The sequence below is a fragment of the Monodelphis domestica genome, chromosome 7 (assembly GCF_027887165.1).
Source record: "Monodelphis domestica isolate mMonDom1 chromosome 7, mMonDom1.pri, whole genome shotgun sequence".
NCBI classification, from domain to species: domain Eukaryota; kingdom Metazoa; phylum Chordata; class Mammalia; order Didelphimorphia; family Didelphidae; genus Monodelphis; species Monodelphis domestica.
The window spans coordinates 193,639,759-193,657,630 of NC_077233.1; the positions used below are offsets into that span (position 1 = coordinate 193,639,759).

Here is a 17,872-nt window from a genome sequence, read left to right on the forward strand (position 1 = left end):
CTTTCATTTTCCACCTTTCCTCTTCTTAGGCAAGTTTCTACCAAAACAAAAACAAACAAACAAACAAACAAACAAAGCTATAGTTATTGCCTACACTTGGTCTCCTCTCACTCACTTCTTAATTCACTTCAAGTTACTTTCTGACCCAATCACTTAAATGAAATGACTTTTTCCAAAGTTTTATTGTCATGGGATCACAGGTCTAGAGAGATTAGAGGGATCTTAAAGGCTATCTAGTACAACTGCTTTATTTTACACACAAGGAAGCTGCATACCAGAGAGAACAAGCAAATTACTCAAGTGCACACAGAGAGCAAATAAAAACCTAGTGACTTTTCTCCAGTATCGGTCAATGTTGGAAATTCTATATACCTTTTGATGATATACCTGTTTCTCCTCCTTCCTCTATGGTCACTCTTCTGTTTCCTTTGCACAATTATCATCTATAACCTACCCCCTAAATGTGGCAATTCCCAAAGCTTTCTCCTAGACTCACTTAATTTCTCCCTCTACACTCTATCTTTTATTGATATGTTCAGCTTCCATGGTTTCAATTACATGCAGAGAATAGGAATGTTTTTGAGTCTTTGTACTCCTACCACCTAGGATTCAATTCCTAAAACAGTACCTAGAAGCCAATTAAGAAAGACTTATTAAATGAAGGACTGAACAAAATAATGGAATAACAGAATACCTTGATCTTCATGCTCCCAACAGGGAACAATTAACACCCATTCTACCTTTTGAGGCTCAGATTAAGACTGTATTCCTCCATCAATTTGTTCCTGATAACTCCAGTACTCATTAATCTCCCTTTCCTCTGAACTTCCTCCAAAGACTATTGTGGGTGACATGAAATTTAGTATTCCATTCTGTTCAGTTAGTTTTAACTTCCCAATTTTTGTATCTCCCATATCACCTAACTGAACTAAGAAACTCAAGAATTTTATTTGAATTTAAAGTTCTTAAATGAAGCTCTGATAAGGTATATGTCCTTTTATGAGACTACTGATAAGTTTACCTTTTGGAGATTCTTGATGCACTAGACAGACAGATTATGTGTACTGAAAAATTCATGTATCTTCCAAAATCTCAGAAACTAATTTGTATATTTCTGGGAGGAGGGGAAGGAAGAAATAGCTAAAGAAATCACCAAAAGTTAGAGTGTAGAGAGAGAAGAAAAATGACAGACCAAATTCACAGTTTCAAGGGAAATACCTCTTCTTAGGATATGAGAAATGGATGAAATGGTCATTCAAAGGAGTCTGAGAAGGAGTAGCCAAAGAAGTAGGAGAAGAGCCATTATAGCAGTGCCTCATGACAACTCAATTAAAAGAAAGTATCCAGGAGAATGGATTCAACAGCATTAAATGCTAGAGAGTGTTCAAGAAATGTCAAACAAATAAATAATAACTGACATATAGATGTCATTATTAAATTGACAAAGCATTACATATATGTGTACATTTGTATATCTATATATATATACATGTAATATTATTTGATCCCCAAAGAAATCATATAAGTTAGAAATGATAGGCATTCTTAGCCTCATCTTATGGATAAAGGGATGTGACAAGTCATCTGATCAGAAAGGCAGTATATAGGAATGAGGTTTAGAATTCTCAAGAATGGCTCTGATAAAGGAAGGAGTATTCCTAACAAGAGCCATTAAAAACATGTCTGCCTGGAGTCTTGGAAATCATTTATCATTCCTTTCAAAAAGGATAAATTCCATCACATGGTGATACCTTGATTTATATGTAAATTGGATTTTAGAGTTGCAAGAAGTCTTCAAACTCACTCTTTCTTCCAGAATCATCAAAGTCCAGTGCAAAACGAAAGCCAGAATGACTGGCAATGGCCTAGAACACAATGGAAGACTTAGATATCTTTGATGTCTGACCAAATTCTAAAAGCTCCAAGCATCTGTTTCAGCCACCTTCCTGCCCATCAGTACAAATTGTTCTCATCATGCCATTCCACCAGGAGAAGTCTTCAGATTCTTCGATCTGAAAAGCAAATGAAATGGGAAAATCTCTACAATTAATTAGTTATCATCAAAAAGTGAAGCCCCAATGTATCCCTAGCAGCTAGCTCACTACATATGTACAAAAAAAGGTACATAATAAATGTTCCTTGAATTGAATATCATTAAAATCACTCTGAAGTTCATGAGACACCAAAATCCAAAAAAAAAGACCAGTAATAGAAACTTCAGGTGTCTGCATAGATAGAGACAAAGAATGGTCACAATCAATCAACAATTATTTATTAATTTCCTACTATGTGCCAGGCATTGTGACAAATGCTAACAATAAGCAAGATCAAGTAGACATATTAATTAAAGGCAAATCTGATTTCACATATATTTCTGAGATTCTGTGGAATAATGTCCATGACTGGAATGTGATTCTAGAATAAGAATAAAAATAATCATTTTTAAGATTTGAGAAGAACTTTAAAAATATTGTCAATTTTTACCCTCACAACAACTCTGGGGTAGGTACTATAAGTACCCTTATTTTGTGGATGAACAATAGATTAAAGGGAGGCAGAACAGCTTGGTACATTGAATAGGCACTTTTGAAGAAATCAGGAACCATACAGGAAAACATAAGGGAGAGCATTTGGAATCTGAGTTTGGCCCTGAACCATTTCCAGTTTTTATTAATATTGCAGATAAAGTTATCTATGTCATGTTTATTAAATATGCAGATGATACAAAACTGGGAAAGATTGTGAACATACTATGAGAAAGACAAGACAAAAAAACTCTGAAAAAATCTAGATAAATTGCTGAGTCACTTTAGGTAAATAATTTAACCTCTCTAAGCCTTATTTTCCTCATTTACAAAAGAAAGAGGAAGACCTGATAGCCTCTAAATTCCCTTCCAACTCTAATACAAAATTATTCTACCCTCCTCCCCAGTCATCTGAATCTGATGAAGACAGAGTCCCTCTACTTACTTCCAACAATAAGAAGTACCACAAAACAGGAAAGGGGTAAATATTGCCCTAATTTTCACCAAAGGGAAGGGATTGTTGTGTACAAATTACTAGTCAATGAGCCTGGTATCAATTCCTAATGAAATTTAAAAATGTATTATTACTAAAAAGATAATGAAAATCTAGAAAAGGAAACAACCACACGGGTGCGTGCGCATGTGTGTGTGCGCGCGCGCGCACGCGCGCGCACACACACATACACACATACAAACATGATGGCTTCATCAAGAACAAGTCCAATTAGAATAACTGGAGTGATGGAGCTACTCAAAAGAAAGATCAGGAAATGCTGTCAAAACTATTTACCTAAAGCTAACCAAAAGTCTCATGGGAATCCTCCAGAGGTAGAGTTCCCCTTCACTACAGTTCCGTATGTAAAAGCTAAGATACTACTCAATGGATTATGATGAAGGTGAAGGGGATTCTAAAAGTGCTAGCAAATTCACAAGATTTCTTGATACCAGCATCTTACTGGGAAAAGCAAGTTAATTACAGAATGGCAGTCATTGTGGCAGAGATAGAAAGATATATAGAGAGGGAGGGGACAATTGCAGAAGGGTAAGGTGGGAGGATGGAGCGACAGAGACAGGAGTGAGAGACAGAAAGAGAGAATCATTTATCTACTGATCTAGTGAAAAGAGCACTAGCTTATGACTTAAAGGATATAAATTCAACACTGAGCTCTGGCACTTACTTGTGTGATCTTAGATAAATCAACTACACTTTCTAAGCTTTGGTTCCACTCATTTTAAGTAATATTTGCATTTCTGACCTTGCAAAGTTAAGTGCTTTGTAAACCTTAAGGTATTATATATGTGTGTGCTATCTATCTATTTAACTAGGTCTTAGTCTTTTGGAAAATATTTATGGCTCATGTTATTAATGGAAGGAATCTGCTTTAGTGATTAAATACAAGGATTAATATTTTGCATATGGCTCTGCCCAAGCTGTGTCCCTCCTGTAAGAGGTTTGAAATTATGCCAAGGAAAATACTATAACAAAGTGGAAGGAACAAATGCTTTCAACTCAATAAAAGAGGTGAAGTCTATGAGGAAAATGTCATTGGATGCAAGCCAAGAGCCAAAAGGAGAGAATAAAGTCACAGCATAAAGCTTTATAGGTGATGATATGCAAATTGTCAGGCAATAAAATATCACTACTCAATGTTGTCCATCTTTAGATTATTGCTACTACAATTTCTTAAACTGTAACTTTATTTATTTATTTATTATTCTAAAAAGTTGTGACCCCACCTGATTGTTTTTAATCAAATTAGAGTTGAAATGGACAAGATAGCAGCTGTTTAGAGAATCCTATTAATGAACTGTTTTGTAAAGTCACTATTTCTTACTCCCCTCATATTCAATCAGTTGCCAACTCCTGTTTTTTTACTTCATGACATCTTTCATAAGAGCCCTCTTCTCTATTCTCACATTGCTAACACCCTGGTATGACTCCATACAATCACAAGAATCCAACATAAATTAGTCGATTTGGTTTTTAAAGTCTATCATTTGGCCTTTTAGTAGTACACTTTCAGCATCTTACTCCCCTCCACATACTCTATGATCCAGCGACACTGACCTCCATATTGTTCTTCTCACAAATCATTACGTTTCCTGACTCCAGGTATTTTTGCTGATTGTTCTGGAAAACCCTTTCCTCTCCTCATTTTTTATCTTCTACATGGAGGATAGAACAGATAGGGAAGTGCTAGAAGCAAGGAGATGAACCTGAGGCTGTATTAATAATCCAGAAGAGTGTCAACAAGATTCTGAACCAACTTAGTGGCCATGTAAGTGGAATAAATGGATACAAAAGATGTTGTGAATGAAAAATTGACAAAACTTAGCAACTGATTAGATTAGGGAGGTAGAGGCTGGGTTGAGGAAAGAAGGATAAGGAAGATTTGTGGATTACTCCAAAATAACAAACATGGTTGACTGGAAGAATGGCATTGCCCTCAACAGGAAGAAGTGCACTTAGATATATTCCACAATCCAGCTACCTCTCTAGTCTTATTTTATACTCCTCTCCTTCAAAAAATCTACATTCCAACAAACCGCCTCGCTCCCTAACATAGCTCCCTACTTTATGTCCTGCTTCAAGCATACCCACCCCTACTTCTCAGAATCGTTGTCTTTCTTCAAGACATATTTCAGCTGCTCTATTCTCCATAGAATTTTGCCTGGTCCCCAAATGTGTTTAGTACCTTCTGACTCCTTTTATTAAATTTATTTTTATACACAGTTACTTTACTACCTCAGAAGAATGTGAACTCCTTGAGGGATCAACTTATCTTACCTTTTCTTCCCCATATGTACTGGGATACTAGTAAGAGATACTAGAATACTACCTTGTACATATAGGCACTAAATACATAAGATGGGTTTAGGTGAAAATATAATGCACTTCATTTTCTACATGTTGATTTTGAGAGGCTTATGGGTCATCCAAATTAAGACATCTAGAAGTCACTTGGTGCTTCAAGACTGGAATCCAGAGAAGACATGAGAGTTAGATATGTAGATTTGGAAGTCATCTGTATAGAAATGAAAATTGAAAACATGAGTTAGTGAAATCACCAAAAGAAAAAATATAGAGAAAGGATAGAAAAGTCCCAAAGCAAAAGCTTAGAGGAATACTCATGGATCCATAAAAAGAGACTGAGAAGGTATGATCAAAGAGATAGAAAAATGATAGAAGCCAGTTTCATGGAATAAAAGTAGCTAGCATTTATATGATGCCTTAAAGTTGACAAAGAGCTTTAAAATTGTTATCTCATTTAATCCTCCCAACAATCCCGTCATCATACCCATTGTTATACCCATGTTATGACTTGCCCAGGCAGTAAGTGTGTGAGGCAAGATTTGAATTCAAGCCTTCATGACTCCATATTCAGTACTTTATCCACTTCTCCACATTGCTGCTTCTGAAGAGAAAATATCCAGGAGGAGTTGGGAAGACTCTTCTTCCTGAGTTCAAATCTTGCCTCAGACACTTGGCCTCTGTATGATCCTGAGAAAGACCCTTAAACTTATTTGGCTGAGTTTCTCCATCTATAGATGTAGAATTAGAGGAGAAAATAGCAAACCACCCGAGTATCTTTGGCAAGAAATCCCCAAATGTGGTCACAAAAACACAACCCAAAAACATTGGCATTGATAACCTTAAAGAGAACAGTTTTAGTTGAGAAGGAGGGATGGAGGACAGACAGCAAGAATTGAGAAATAAAATATAAAGAAGTAAAGAAGTGGAGAAAAATGAATACATGACTTTTTCAAGCCATTTATCTATGAAAGAGAGAATAGATAAAGGATAAAAGTATGAAGTTATATGCATGCTATCTGCCTATCAGAACAGAAACTCTTTGTAGTTGGGGCTTTCCTCGTATCCCAGCACTTAACACATTATAAGGTTTTTTTAAGTATTTTTTTAATTTCTATATTGTTCATTTTTGTGAATAATCTTATAAAACCAAACCCCCCAAACATAAACCTAAATAAACAAGTGAAAAAGAAAATGGTTTCACCCACATTCTGACTCCCAACAGTTCTTTCTCTGGAAATGGATGGCATTCTTTGTCACAAGTCTCTCAGAGTTGTCCTGGATCATTGTATTGCTGAGAGTAACTAAGTATCACATTTGATCATTCTACAATATTGCTCTTACTGTGTACACACACTGCAAGCTCCTAAATGCTTTGTGGACTAACTAGATTACCATTTAGTCTTTAAGACCTCCTTGGGATACTGAAAGCTCAAGTGATCTTGGTATCAAACATTGGATTTGAACCCATGTCTTCCCAATTCTGAAATGAGTTCCCTTTCTATACACTCTGCCACAACATACCCAAGTACACCAGAACCAGATTAAAATGTAAATAGGAAATACTGAACAAAATAAATAAAAATTAAAAAATATGTGTTTTTCTAAGGCAATATGCCCCCACAGGAATCCTTAGGTACAGTTTAGTGATCTCATTTTTCCTTAAGTTTGACACCACTGCACTGCATCATGGTGCCTCTCTTAACAAACAGAAATACACCATTCCTTCCACTTCTCCTAGATAAGACATAAAGAAAACCAGCAGGTAGAGAGAACATGTGTTATTCAAAGGTTATTAGTCAATTCCTTTAGTCTCAGGGGCCCATTTCATCAAAGGCCTTAAAAATAAAGGATTTAGAATTTGTCTTGCTCCGCAGAATGCCAAGGAATCCTAGGAAATTGTAATGTTAACATACACAGGCGGTATTTACCTTATTAAGATTTGATGTGATTTGTAAATTGTGGTGAGATGATATTATCAATCATCACGTGCCCAATGTTCCATAACAAAAGTACTAACAACATCATGAGCATTATTTGTTCTACACAAAAGAATTTGTTCATTCCAATTTTCCAAAAGATTTTTTTTTAGAAATCCACAAAAATGGAAGAGGTCAATAATTAAATGTCAAAATTGTTATTTACATGCTAAAGCACCTCCCATCACAGAAGAATGTTTTTTGAGGGCAGGGACTATTTTCCTTTTCTCTTTTTAAAAGTCAAGCACCTAATTCAAATGGGAAAGAAAAAAAGTCAAGCACTTACAATAGGGCTTTGCATATAGTTAGGTGGATTGAATTGTATTTCAATAGATGAGAACACCAATGGTGTACTCATGAGAAGTAGCATTTTCCTAGACAAAAGTGTGGGCAATATGACTATATAACCCATAAATCTGTGAAGTTTCACTTGAACTCATATAACTTGTTGCAAAAATTAGGACAATAAAAATAAAAACCGTGTACATCCACCTTCTATCCTAGAGAAGCTGCTTTGGTATAATGAAAAGAATGAGTGCTTGCGCTCTCTCTCTCTCTCTCTCTCTCTCTCTCTCTCTCTCTCTCTCTCTCTCACTCACTCTCACCCTCACTCTCTCCTCCCAAAAAATATAATATTGACCATTATAGTTCAAGTTTTGGGCTGCAATCACCATCCTTCCCATTTATTTATTTTTCCAAATTCTTTTATTTGAGCCTCTATTTTTTTCTTGAAGATCAGACACATCTGCAGATGTAATTTTCAAATTATGGAAACACCAATGCAATCTGTTGGCATTGCTATTTCTATTTTTACATGTATACTCGGTAGTGAAACATGTAGGGATGTGTGAGAACCTCAACTAAGATTGTGCAGGATTTGTGAAAATAAATTCACTTTTCCTCCATCCTTTAACTAAGTAAGTAAATAAATGCTGGCACAGTTATAGTTTCTAGTAACTAAATAGTCAACAAAAGCCAGGGAGAGAAATTGTTGGGGTTTGGTTTTTTTAGGGTTTTTTTTACAAACTTGATGACTTCCTCATCCACCCTTCATCTTTTGGCAGGATTCCCACTCACGTTATCACACATGAAACTTAACTCCAGCCTGTTTAGCTAATTATGAAAAACCAACATGGAAACAATTATCTGTGAGTGAAAATGTATTCACCAGGTGTTATACACCCACTTCCCTCCTGTTCTCAGGACTGGTGAGACTGAGCCTAAGGGGACAGGAGACCCAGGGCTCATGGGGAGAGGAGAACAGTAGGGAATCATTGAATTATTCCAGAAGTTACCAGATGGAACTTCCACTGTACTCCCCAACTATAAAAATGAAACGAGTCCTCGTTAAGGCTTGAGATATATTCTGTGACCAGTTTTCCATTGGGGGTATATTTATAAAGAATGAAATTCATTTGACCCCTAATAATGACTTGGGGATATCTAGACTCATAAATGGCACGTCTATGCAGTAGGATGTGAAGAACAGTGAATAAGACCTCCCTGGAACAGACTACCTAACCATTATATCCACTGGCCAGAAATTCCCATGATTAGAATCACTGATGGAGTAGACAACAAAAGTGGAGAACAATATCTCAAGAGGGCTGTTGTTAAAATGTACTTATATTACTTGAAAATAGTTCTTTAAACCTTCTCTCTCTGGCCCTTTAGCAAGAATGGGTTTATCAGATATGCTAGACAAAGCCCAGCTGTGTCTCTTGATATCAACAAGTTACACAGAGGACTTAGTTTCCCTGCATGCCCAAAATGAATAATTTTTTATCACTACAGAGGGTTCAAGATAGAGAAGACTGGGGATGGGGAGAGGTAGACCTAAAAATGACTGTGATGCAAAAATAAAGGGCATTAATAAAGTGTTCCATATTCAGCCCTTTCCAGATTTATTGGACCTGTCAAAGCTTTCCAGATCTGACTCAAGTATCTGAGGTCTAAGAGAAGGGACTTATTCAAGGTCACCTACAGCTCCTTAACTCCAAGTCCAATATTCTCTCCACTGCACCAAGCAGAAGCAAAAAGTAGGCCAGGACTATAATAGGTATTAAAGGGAAGTAAGCCAGAAAATTAAAAAAAAAATGAGACACGAGAAAGGGCAGAGAACTGAGAAATGAGAAAATTTCCCTTGAAACTTCAATACAAACCTTCTTTGATGGTCATTACATCGCCTTGCTGTTATGATCCCACCCAATGACTGATCTGTGGGGTTGGTTATTCAGGACTTACTCCAATACCATATTATAATGTGGATTTACAGCATCTTCACCATTACTCTGACTCTCAGTCTCTTTCTCCCTGGCTACCCAAAGACACACTCCTATACTTTTATTTTCAGAACCCTGATATTTTGGTTCTCGGTGTACCTAGGTGTACCTCTTCACCTCTTCACCTAGGACTTTGCCCCTATCTTAAATCTCTGTCACTTTGGAAAGAACCCAATTTTCCAAGAGTTCATGCTCAGTTCCTCTGCAAGGATTTTTATTCTTAACCTGGAGAGTCTATGAAAATGTTCATTTATATATATGTATATATATATATATATATATATATATATATAACTAGCATTATTCCCTTTCTAATCCTATGTATTCTAATTTATGCATTTAAAAACGTGATTCTGAGATGGGATCCATAGGCTTTGCCAATTGGCCAAAAGGGGTCCAAATCAACAGAAAAAGTTGAGAATCCCTGCTCTAGGCCCTATCTAATGTTACTTCCCTGAGGAGCCAACCCATTCAAAGAGCAGCACATAATACGAATTTGAGATGAAACTAAACTGGTACAGACTCACAAAGTCAATAATCCATAGGGAAGATGATAGAATCATAGATTTAAAACTAGAAAGGATCTTAAAGTTCATGAAGTCTAATTCTCACTTTATAGATGAGGAAATTGAAGCTTAGAGAGAGAAAATGTCTTGCTCTTCAAAATACCCAGGATCAAAAGCCAAGGCTGATTTTTTTGAGTCCCAACTTTTCTGTATTTCACAAGTAAGGCATTTAACTTCTCTGACCCTCAATTTTCTCTTCTAGACTGTGAAAGGTAATTCTTTATTCTCTTTGTCTATTTTGAGTTAACACTTGGTTAACACTAACTTAAGTACCCCCACTTAGTACCTCACCAGACTGTGAAGTGGGAAGCCAACTTTCTTTTAGTACCCCTACTTAGTACCTCACCAAACTTTCTTTAAGAATGCTCACAAGTCATTTGCTAAAGTAGGTAACAACTCAATTAGTCAGGAAATTGTGAATCATTTTGATAAGAGTTTACACTTCCAGAGGATGAGAAGTGGATGCTGCAAGACGCTGACCTGCCTGGGCAGTGCTAGACAATTTGAAAGCTGTGATTGGCTCCTGTGAAGAGGGAAAGGGACAAGAAGTCACTATAAAAGTCCTGAATTTCTGGGGCTAGAAGTTGGCTTCAATAGCCATCCTCAACAGGTCATTGTCTTCAGCTCAAACTACCTCTTGGAGCTAACTTGGGTTAGTGAATAGCTGACTTTCCTTTCCTGACTTCTGGAGAGAAATTAATTCTAGTTGAGGGTTAACAAGTCATGCTGGGCTGAGTTGAGCACTGGAGCAATATTTAGTGTGATAGACTAAATATCTTCTCTACTCTCTTGTTGTATTTCTCAACTTTCACTCTCTCCATCTATTTTGTAAATAAAAACTATTGACAGTCATTTTGACTTGAGCTATAATATTTTAAATCAGTGACCATCATGTTATTTATAATTTTCATATATTTTAGTCAAACATTTAATAATTCCTTACAAGACAATGGAGATAATAATATGTGTACTACCTACCTCATGTGTGCATAATTAGGCAGCAGAGTGGATAGAATGCTAGATCTTGAATCAAGAAGAGTCATCTTCCTAAGTTCAATTCCAGTCTTATACACTTACTAGCTGTGTGACCCTGGGCAAATCATTTTACCATGTTTGCATCAGTTTCTTCAACTGTAAAATGAGATGGAGAAAGAAATGGCAAATCACTCCAGTATTTTCACCAAAAAAACCTCAAATGGCAATTACAAAGAATGAATATGACTGAAATGACTGAACAACAAAACTTCATTTCTACTACCTACATCATTGTTGCAAAAACAATGTTTATATGATAATTTATAACATATATGATACATGCAGTAAGCATCAGAAGTTAACAATATATACTCTATGTATGTTAACAACATATATTATAATACTCTTCCCTACATGTCTAACCTTATAGCTAGGAATATGACAGTATGGCTACACTTTAGGATTTCTGTAGATTTTCTTATATTTCTGACAGGTCTGTAAGCACCCTTACATCCCTTATCCTTGTCAAGGATATCAAATATATACTATTTGTATATATTCCTATCCTTACTAGATTGTAAGCTCCTTGAAGGAAAGGACTGCTTTATTTTTCATCTTTGTATCTCTTTCACTCAAAGCAGTATTTGGCATATTAGTAAACTTTAGTTTTGTTGATCTGAATCCTCATCCAAAAATTCTGAGCTTCCAACTCCCTCTGATTCTTGAAAGAAAATTGCTGTCCACCTTCAAGGACTACTCTGCTGCAATAACCCTTCTTACATTCCTCATAGCATTTTACCTAGACATTTCTTTTGACATCAAATTCTCCCTCAAAGCTTACTTGTTTGTGTACAGGAGGAGGTGAGTAGAAGCCTCCAGTCAACAAAATTATAGTGTTTTAAGAGTTGAAAATAAACCAAGAGGTAATCTGGTTCAACCCATATCCAAAGCAATTACCCCAGTATCATTCTGCCTGCTGTTCCCAATGGGCTCAGCCGCCAATGGTAATTTTTCACTTCATAAATAGCTCTTATGAATATTTTCTACTGGAATATTCTGGATTATTTTCTGAACACAACTTTTAGAGGGCAGCTCATGCCAATACTGAACTTTCTAATGTCTATGGGCTTTTATGAAAGGCATTCTCACTCAATCCTCATGGCACTAGGTAAGCAAAATATTATTATATCCCATAATGTCACACTCAGCCACCCCCTCAGCCCTCTGAGACAGATATAGTGATTCTTCATTTTCCTGGGTACAACATCAAGCTTCCCAAGAGTAACTCATCTTTCCCTCCCCTTCAACACATACACACACACACACACACACACACACACACACACACACATCCTTTTGCAGATAACCTTTCTATTTTATCCTTGTAATTAATATAGGACTCAATTTGCCTTTGGGGCAGTTTCTCAATTCTAGTCATCTAGGAGACTTGGCAATAGTCTTAAATTTCATTTAGCATTGGGTAAGTACAAGACACTGGTCCATATGATGGAAATACAAATGTAAAACATACAAACAATTGAGTTCCAGTCTTTAGGGGACTTACAATTATGGAGGAGAAGATATAGCATGCACACATATTATTCATATCACAGGTAGAACTTGGCTGAGGGAAAGGGAAATACATAACCAAGTACTGAAAACACATTTGAGAGAGAGAGCTCACTTTCAGTTAGGGGCATCAGGGAAGGCTTCATAGAGGAGGCATCTGATCAGAATCTTGAAGAAAGAGGCTTTCAACTGTCAGAAATGGGAGGGTGGGGGGTAGGGGGATAGAGTTTATTCCAGGAATTGGAAACAGAATATGGGAATATCAGAGAAATGAGAGGGAAACACAAGATAGGAAAGTAATTGTCTAGTTTAACTGGATATAATAATGCCTAAAGAGGAAGGGTGTAAAATAAGGCTGAAAAAAGGTAGATTGAAGATAGCTTTAATTTTTTTTTACTCACAAATGTCAAATAGGTACATGACCTTTATCTATAGACATTAGGGAACCACTGACAATTTCTGAATGGGGTGTAATCTCATTGGACCTGTGTATTTAAGAGATTACTTTTGAAGAAATTATATTACTTTTGGAATACTAGTATAAAAAGCTGGATTTGGAATCATTAAAGGAATTCTCTAATTTTCCATATGTAATCCAGTCTGCTTTTCCATTTGTATTTAATTCTGGGCTCATTTATAGTGTCTACCAGTATTGTGTGGCTGTAGAGTCATAGAACACTAACTTCTCTGAATGGGAGGCAGCACAATTCAGTGAAAAGAACACTGACGCTAGGAACTGTTTAAAGATGGCGGCAGAGAAACCTCAGCAGCAGAACTCTGAGCCTCTGGGAAATGACTCTGAAGAAGTTAACGGTTTGGCCTATGATGGAGCCATTATGGCCCAGGAGGATCAAATTCAGCAAGAGATCGCTCTCCAGAATCCACTGGTATCTGAACGCCTGGAGTTGTCTGTGCTTTATAAGGAGTATGTGGGAGATGACAACATCTACCAGGAGAAGATCAAGGACCTACACAAAAAATATTCCTACATCCGAAAGACTAGGCCGGATGGCAACTGCTTCTACCGAGCCTTCGGGTTCTCCTACCTGGAGGCCCTTCTGGAAGACAGCAAGGAGCTGCAGAGGTTCAAAGCCATCTCTGCCAAGAGCAAAGAAGACCTAGTGTCTCAGGGCTTCATTGAATTCGCCATTGAAGATTTCCACAACACTCTCATGGACCTGATCGAGCAAGTTGAAAAGCAAACATCAGTGGACGAACTCTTGACTGCCTTCAACGACCAGAACATCTCAGACTACCTGGTGGCATATCTTCGGCTGCTCACCTCTGGTTACCTTCAACGTGAAAGTGAGTTCTTCGAGTTCTTCATAGAGGGGGGACGAACGGTCAAGGAGTTTTGTCAGCAGGAGGTGGAGCCCATGTCCAAGGAGAGTGACCACATCCACATCATCGCGCTAGCGCAGGCCCTCAGCATCTCCATCCAGGTGGAGTACATGGACCGCGCGGAGGGCCGCTCCACCAACTCCCACGTCTTCCCAGAGGGCTCCGAGCCCAAGGTGTATCTACTGTACAGACCTGGACATTACGACATCCTTTACAAATAGGTGGGACAGCTCCCCAGGCCCCGCCCCCGCCGCGCTGCCCATTGGAGCTAGAGCCAGTTCATCCCTCCCCGCCATGCACCCTCCCCATTGCGTACAGGTGTTAGACAAGTACAGAAGGTTTTTGTGGTTGAAATGGTAGTATTTCACTCTTCCTTTCTCCCTCCTTGTCACCCGATCTTGTGTGTTCTATTTATTTTATTAATAGAAATTCACAAGTGTCCCAGCCCCTTCCCCCTCCGAGCCCAACATATTCATACAAATTAAGTCTTTTTGTTTCCACCTTTCAGTTCACCCTCTGGAGGTAACATTAAAAATTTATTCTTCCAGTATAAATCCTGTAGCTGTCTATGACATTCTCTCTGCTCTCCTCATTTCGCTGTTCATTATCCCGAGTAAAAATTAGTGCGCTCATCATTTCTTTCGGCAGCATAGTAGTAACTTGCCTGTTTTATTAAAGAAACACCTTCAAAGAAGGCTGAGGAGGTAACTGAGAGTGTTACATATAGGATATAAGAGTAAGTTTGCTTCCCCAGTGCAATGAGGGTTAAGAATTCCTCTCAAAAAAAAAAAAAAACCCATAGACATTAGAAAACTCAGGGTTGAAGAACTGCCCTCTGGAAGTTGGGTTCAGAAAATAACCCAGAGCCTTCTGCACAAGGGCATTGGTATTAAAATGAAATACCTGGGTTCAAAGCCCATCTTTGAGGTTTGCTACATCTCTGAAACTTCCTAAATCTCTGTTTCCTCATCACTAGGATGAAAGGGTTGGGCTAGATGGCCACAGAGGTCCCTCCAGCTCAAGAGCTGTGGTATAATCCTATGAGTTAAAATTCAGTATGATTCAAAAAAATAGAGAGGTGCATGTAGTAAATGAGTCCAGCTGTAACAAATAGCACATTAAGGACTCCAAAGAAGAACTAGTTTAAAGGATATAATGAAAGAAATGCATGATCAAAAACATGGCTGCTCAGGTTTTGACAGTAAAGGATAACTGATGGACATCCCAGTGCTATGATGGTCTCCTCACCTGGGCAGAACAAAGCAGGCAAGGCCCCTAGAAGATTTCATGAACCAATGTGACATTGTGCATAGACAACTGTCCTTGAAGCCAAGAAGACCTAGGTTCAAGTCTTGCCTCTGATTGTACTACCTGTGTAATACTGACCAAGTCACCCTTTAGTATTTTAGCTAACTCTCTAAGACTCTTAAGTGACAGAGGAGGTATTGATATGCATTGGTAGAGAGTGTCATCATTTGGGAGCCCTCTACATCAATGAAAGCATAGGTGCAGTCCCCATCTCTTTGAAGAAGATAGACAAGGGCGAAACAGGAAAGGCAGTCATGGATTTACATCATTGGAGATAGCATCCTAATCACTGAAAACCTAGAGATGATTTGAGTATTTTTGCCACCCTGCAAAGGTCAGATAAAGGACCAGAAAGATTTTGGTAACATGGATTCTTTGAGGAAAGCATTACAATATTCTATTAGAATAGACCCCACCCTATAAGACATAGAAATACATACACAAATCAAATTCCAAGAGTAGTCCTGGGAATGCCTAGCTATCCATAGTAGAGATGCAATCTACCCAGTAACAATGCTCCTAGGTTACATAACTAACCTCTTGATCAGTGATTACATGCTTCAAATCATTAGCAAAGAGCTGTAGAAGCAACTTTTCCAAGTAGAATACAATAGTGATTCCCAGCCCTGATTCTGAGATATCCCAGGGAGTCTCCATTTAGTGTAGGATTTTTTCCAAAAGTTCTCTAAAACCCTTCTCAGGACAAAATTAATTTTAATTGCCTTTAATTTAAAAAACTCAACCATATGCCATGCATCACTTCTGGGAGGAGAGAATGTGCCACAAAACAACAAAGGCTATAAATTCAGACATGTTGGCAATCTCTGGTCCAAATTACATTTTTTTTGTTTGTTTCTGCTTTAATTTCTTTTCACGCTCTGACTAGGCTAAGGGGAAGTTAAGATTCTCAGCGGGGGACAATCCAACTGATGGATCTGTTTTCCAAACCTTTCCAACTCTCTTAAGTGAAATATGATTCTAATTTGCAACTTTAAGAAACAAAATAAAACTCTCTTTCCTTCATGGAGGGGTTAGGTTTTCATGATGTTTGTATAAGAACAGGAAATGTAGTATAGTGATAAAAGAATCCTGGATTTGAAGGCAAACAAGCTAGACTCAAATTCTGACTGTTTCTTATTGCTATATGACCTTCATCAAGTAATGGCACTGCTCTGAGCTCCACTGTCCCCATTTATTAAAAAAAAGGGGGGGGTTGGATTAGAATGATCTCTAAAGTCTCTTATAATTCTAAATTCTAAACTTGAGAAACTGAAAAATGTTACTAATCACCAAGAGGTAGGAGACATTGCTTTAATTTGTGATGTCAAATAATATGACTTTTTTTTGCCACGAATTGTTTTGTCCATCTTAATTTTGACACAGCCAGATCACTACTTTGGGACCAATAGATTTCATAGTCACAACTAAGGTGGGAAAACTAATGATTTGTCTCAGGGTGCTGAAATCAAGAGGTTCTACTAATAACTCTTGAAATAACAGAGTTTAATGAAAGCTTCTTAGCACTGCTTTTAAGAATAATTAAAATAGGAGGAGATTATAAAGGCCTCCTTGCCAAGCAGTCCCACTCAGGTGAATTCTTCCCTCACTTCTTACATGATATAAAGTGGCCTCCAGGTGTCCCATATTTTGAGACAAATTTCATGTCATTTCTCAAAGGGCATTTTGTGCTACTTGCGATATCTCAGAAAGAAAACAAAATGTTTTGCTAAATATCAATCATTATCAATTCTCCATTTTCTATATGCAGTTCTGCTTAGCTTCCACTCCATGGAACATCATGCCTCCTCCAGGATAAGTTGATCATCTGAAATCTCATCATCATTCAGATTGACCCAGTTTTTTGATGCTCCACACCTTCTCAACCTCTCCAGTTGCCCCTCTGATTGGAGGGCTTAGGGTGGGAGCCATAACCTCCTACTTTTCAGAGGGCTCAGACCTTTGCAAATAACTCCATTTTCCATCAAAAGTTCTTTTTAGTTTCCACTCCATGGAACCTCCAACAGCTGGTACCTTTGGGTATCTCTCAACCCTCTTCCTTTGTAATTTCCTTTTGTGTGCTCTCTTCAGGCACTGCTTTTGTTTTCATTTTTATCTGAGCTTAGCAGAGTGCCTGGCACACAGTAGATACTTAATAAATGTTCATTGAATTGAATACACTGCAGTCAGGACTTCCTCTTGGATTCATTATTAAGGTACCTTTCAATCTAGAGATAAAATTATTGACAAAGGCCTATGGAAACATTTCCTGGTTTAAATAATTGCTCATTTGTATGATGCTCTCAGTTTCATTCCCCTTCAGTTTGCCTCCTCATATATGAATGAAATATCTGGGATGGACAAGGATGGGGTCTATACTGCTGGGGCCAGAATTTCCCATTGGATATTTGTTTTGATTTGTCCACTTAGAGTGGAGCGTGTATTACAGAGCTGGTCACAGAGAAATCCTTTTCTAGTGCCAGAAAGAGTCTATATTCCTCTTCAACTCTACCAAGAA

At 37.7% G+C, this 17,872-nt stretch overlaps 1 protein-coding gene and 1 long non-coding RNA gene across 2 annotated transcripts in view; one reads left to right on the forward strand and one right to left on the reverse strand.

Annotated features, from left to right (window-relative positions):
- LOC107649573 (uncharacterized) overlaps window positions 1-13,268 on the reverse strand; it is a 38,834-nt gene extending 25,566 nt beyond the window's left edge. Inside the window, exons 1-3 of the long non-coding RNA XR_008913648.1 lie at window positions 12,704-13,268; window positions 11,143-11,295; window positions 1,805-2,012 (exon numbers count right to left, since the gene is read on the reverse strand). This is a non-coding gene — a long non-coding RNA (uncharacterized LOC107649573). The remainder of the gene's footprint in view (window positions 1-1,804; window positions 2,013-11,142; window positions 11,296-12,703) is intronic.
- Window positions 12,906-17,538, forward strand: LOC100016172 (ubiquitin thioesterase OTUB1). Its single transcript, XM_001365707.5, has 2 exons — window positions 12,906-14,270; window positions 17,126-17,538. The coding sequence occupies exon 1, from the start codon at window positions 13,455-13,457 to the stop codon at window positions 14,268-14,270; it is 816 nt and encodes a 271-aa protein (XP_001365744.1). The 5' UTR covers window positions 12,906-13,454; the 3' UTR covers window positions 17,126-17,538.
- Window positions 17,539-17,872: the final 334 nt, after the last annotated feature.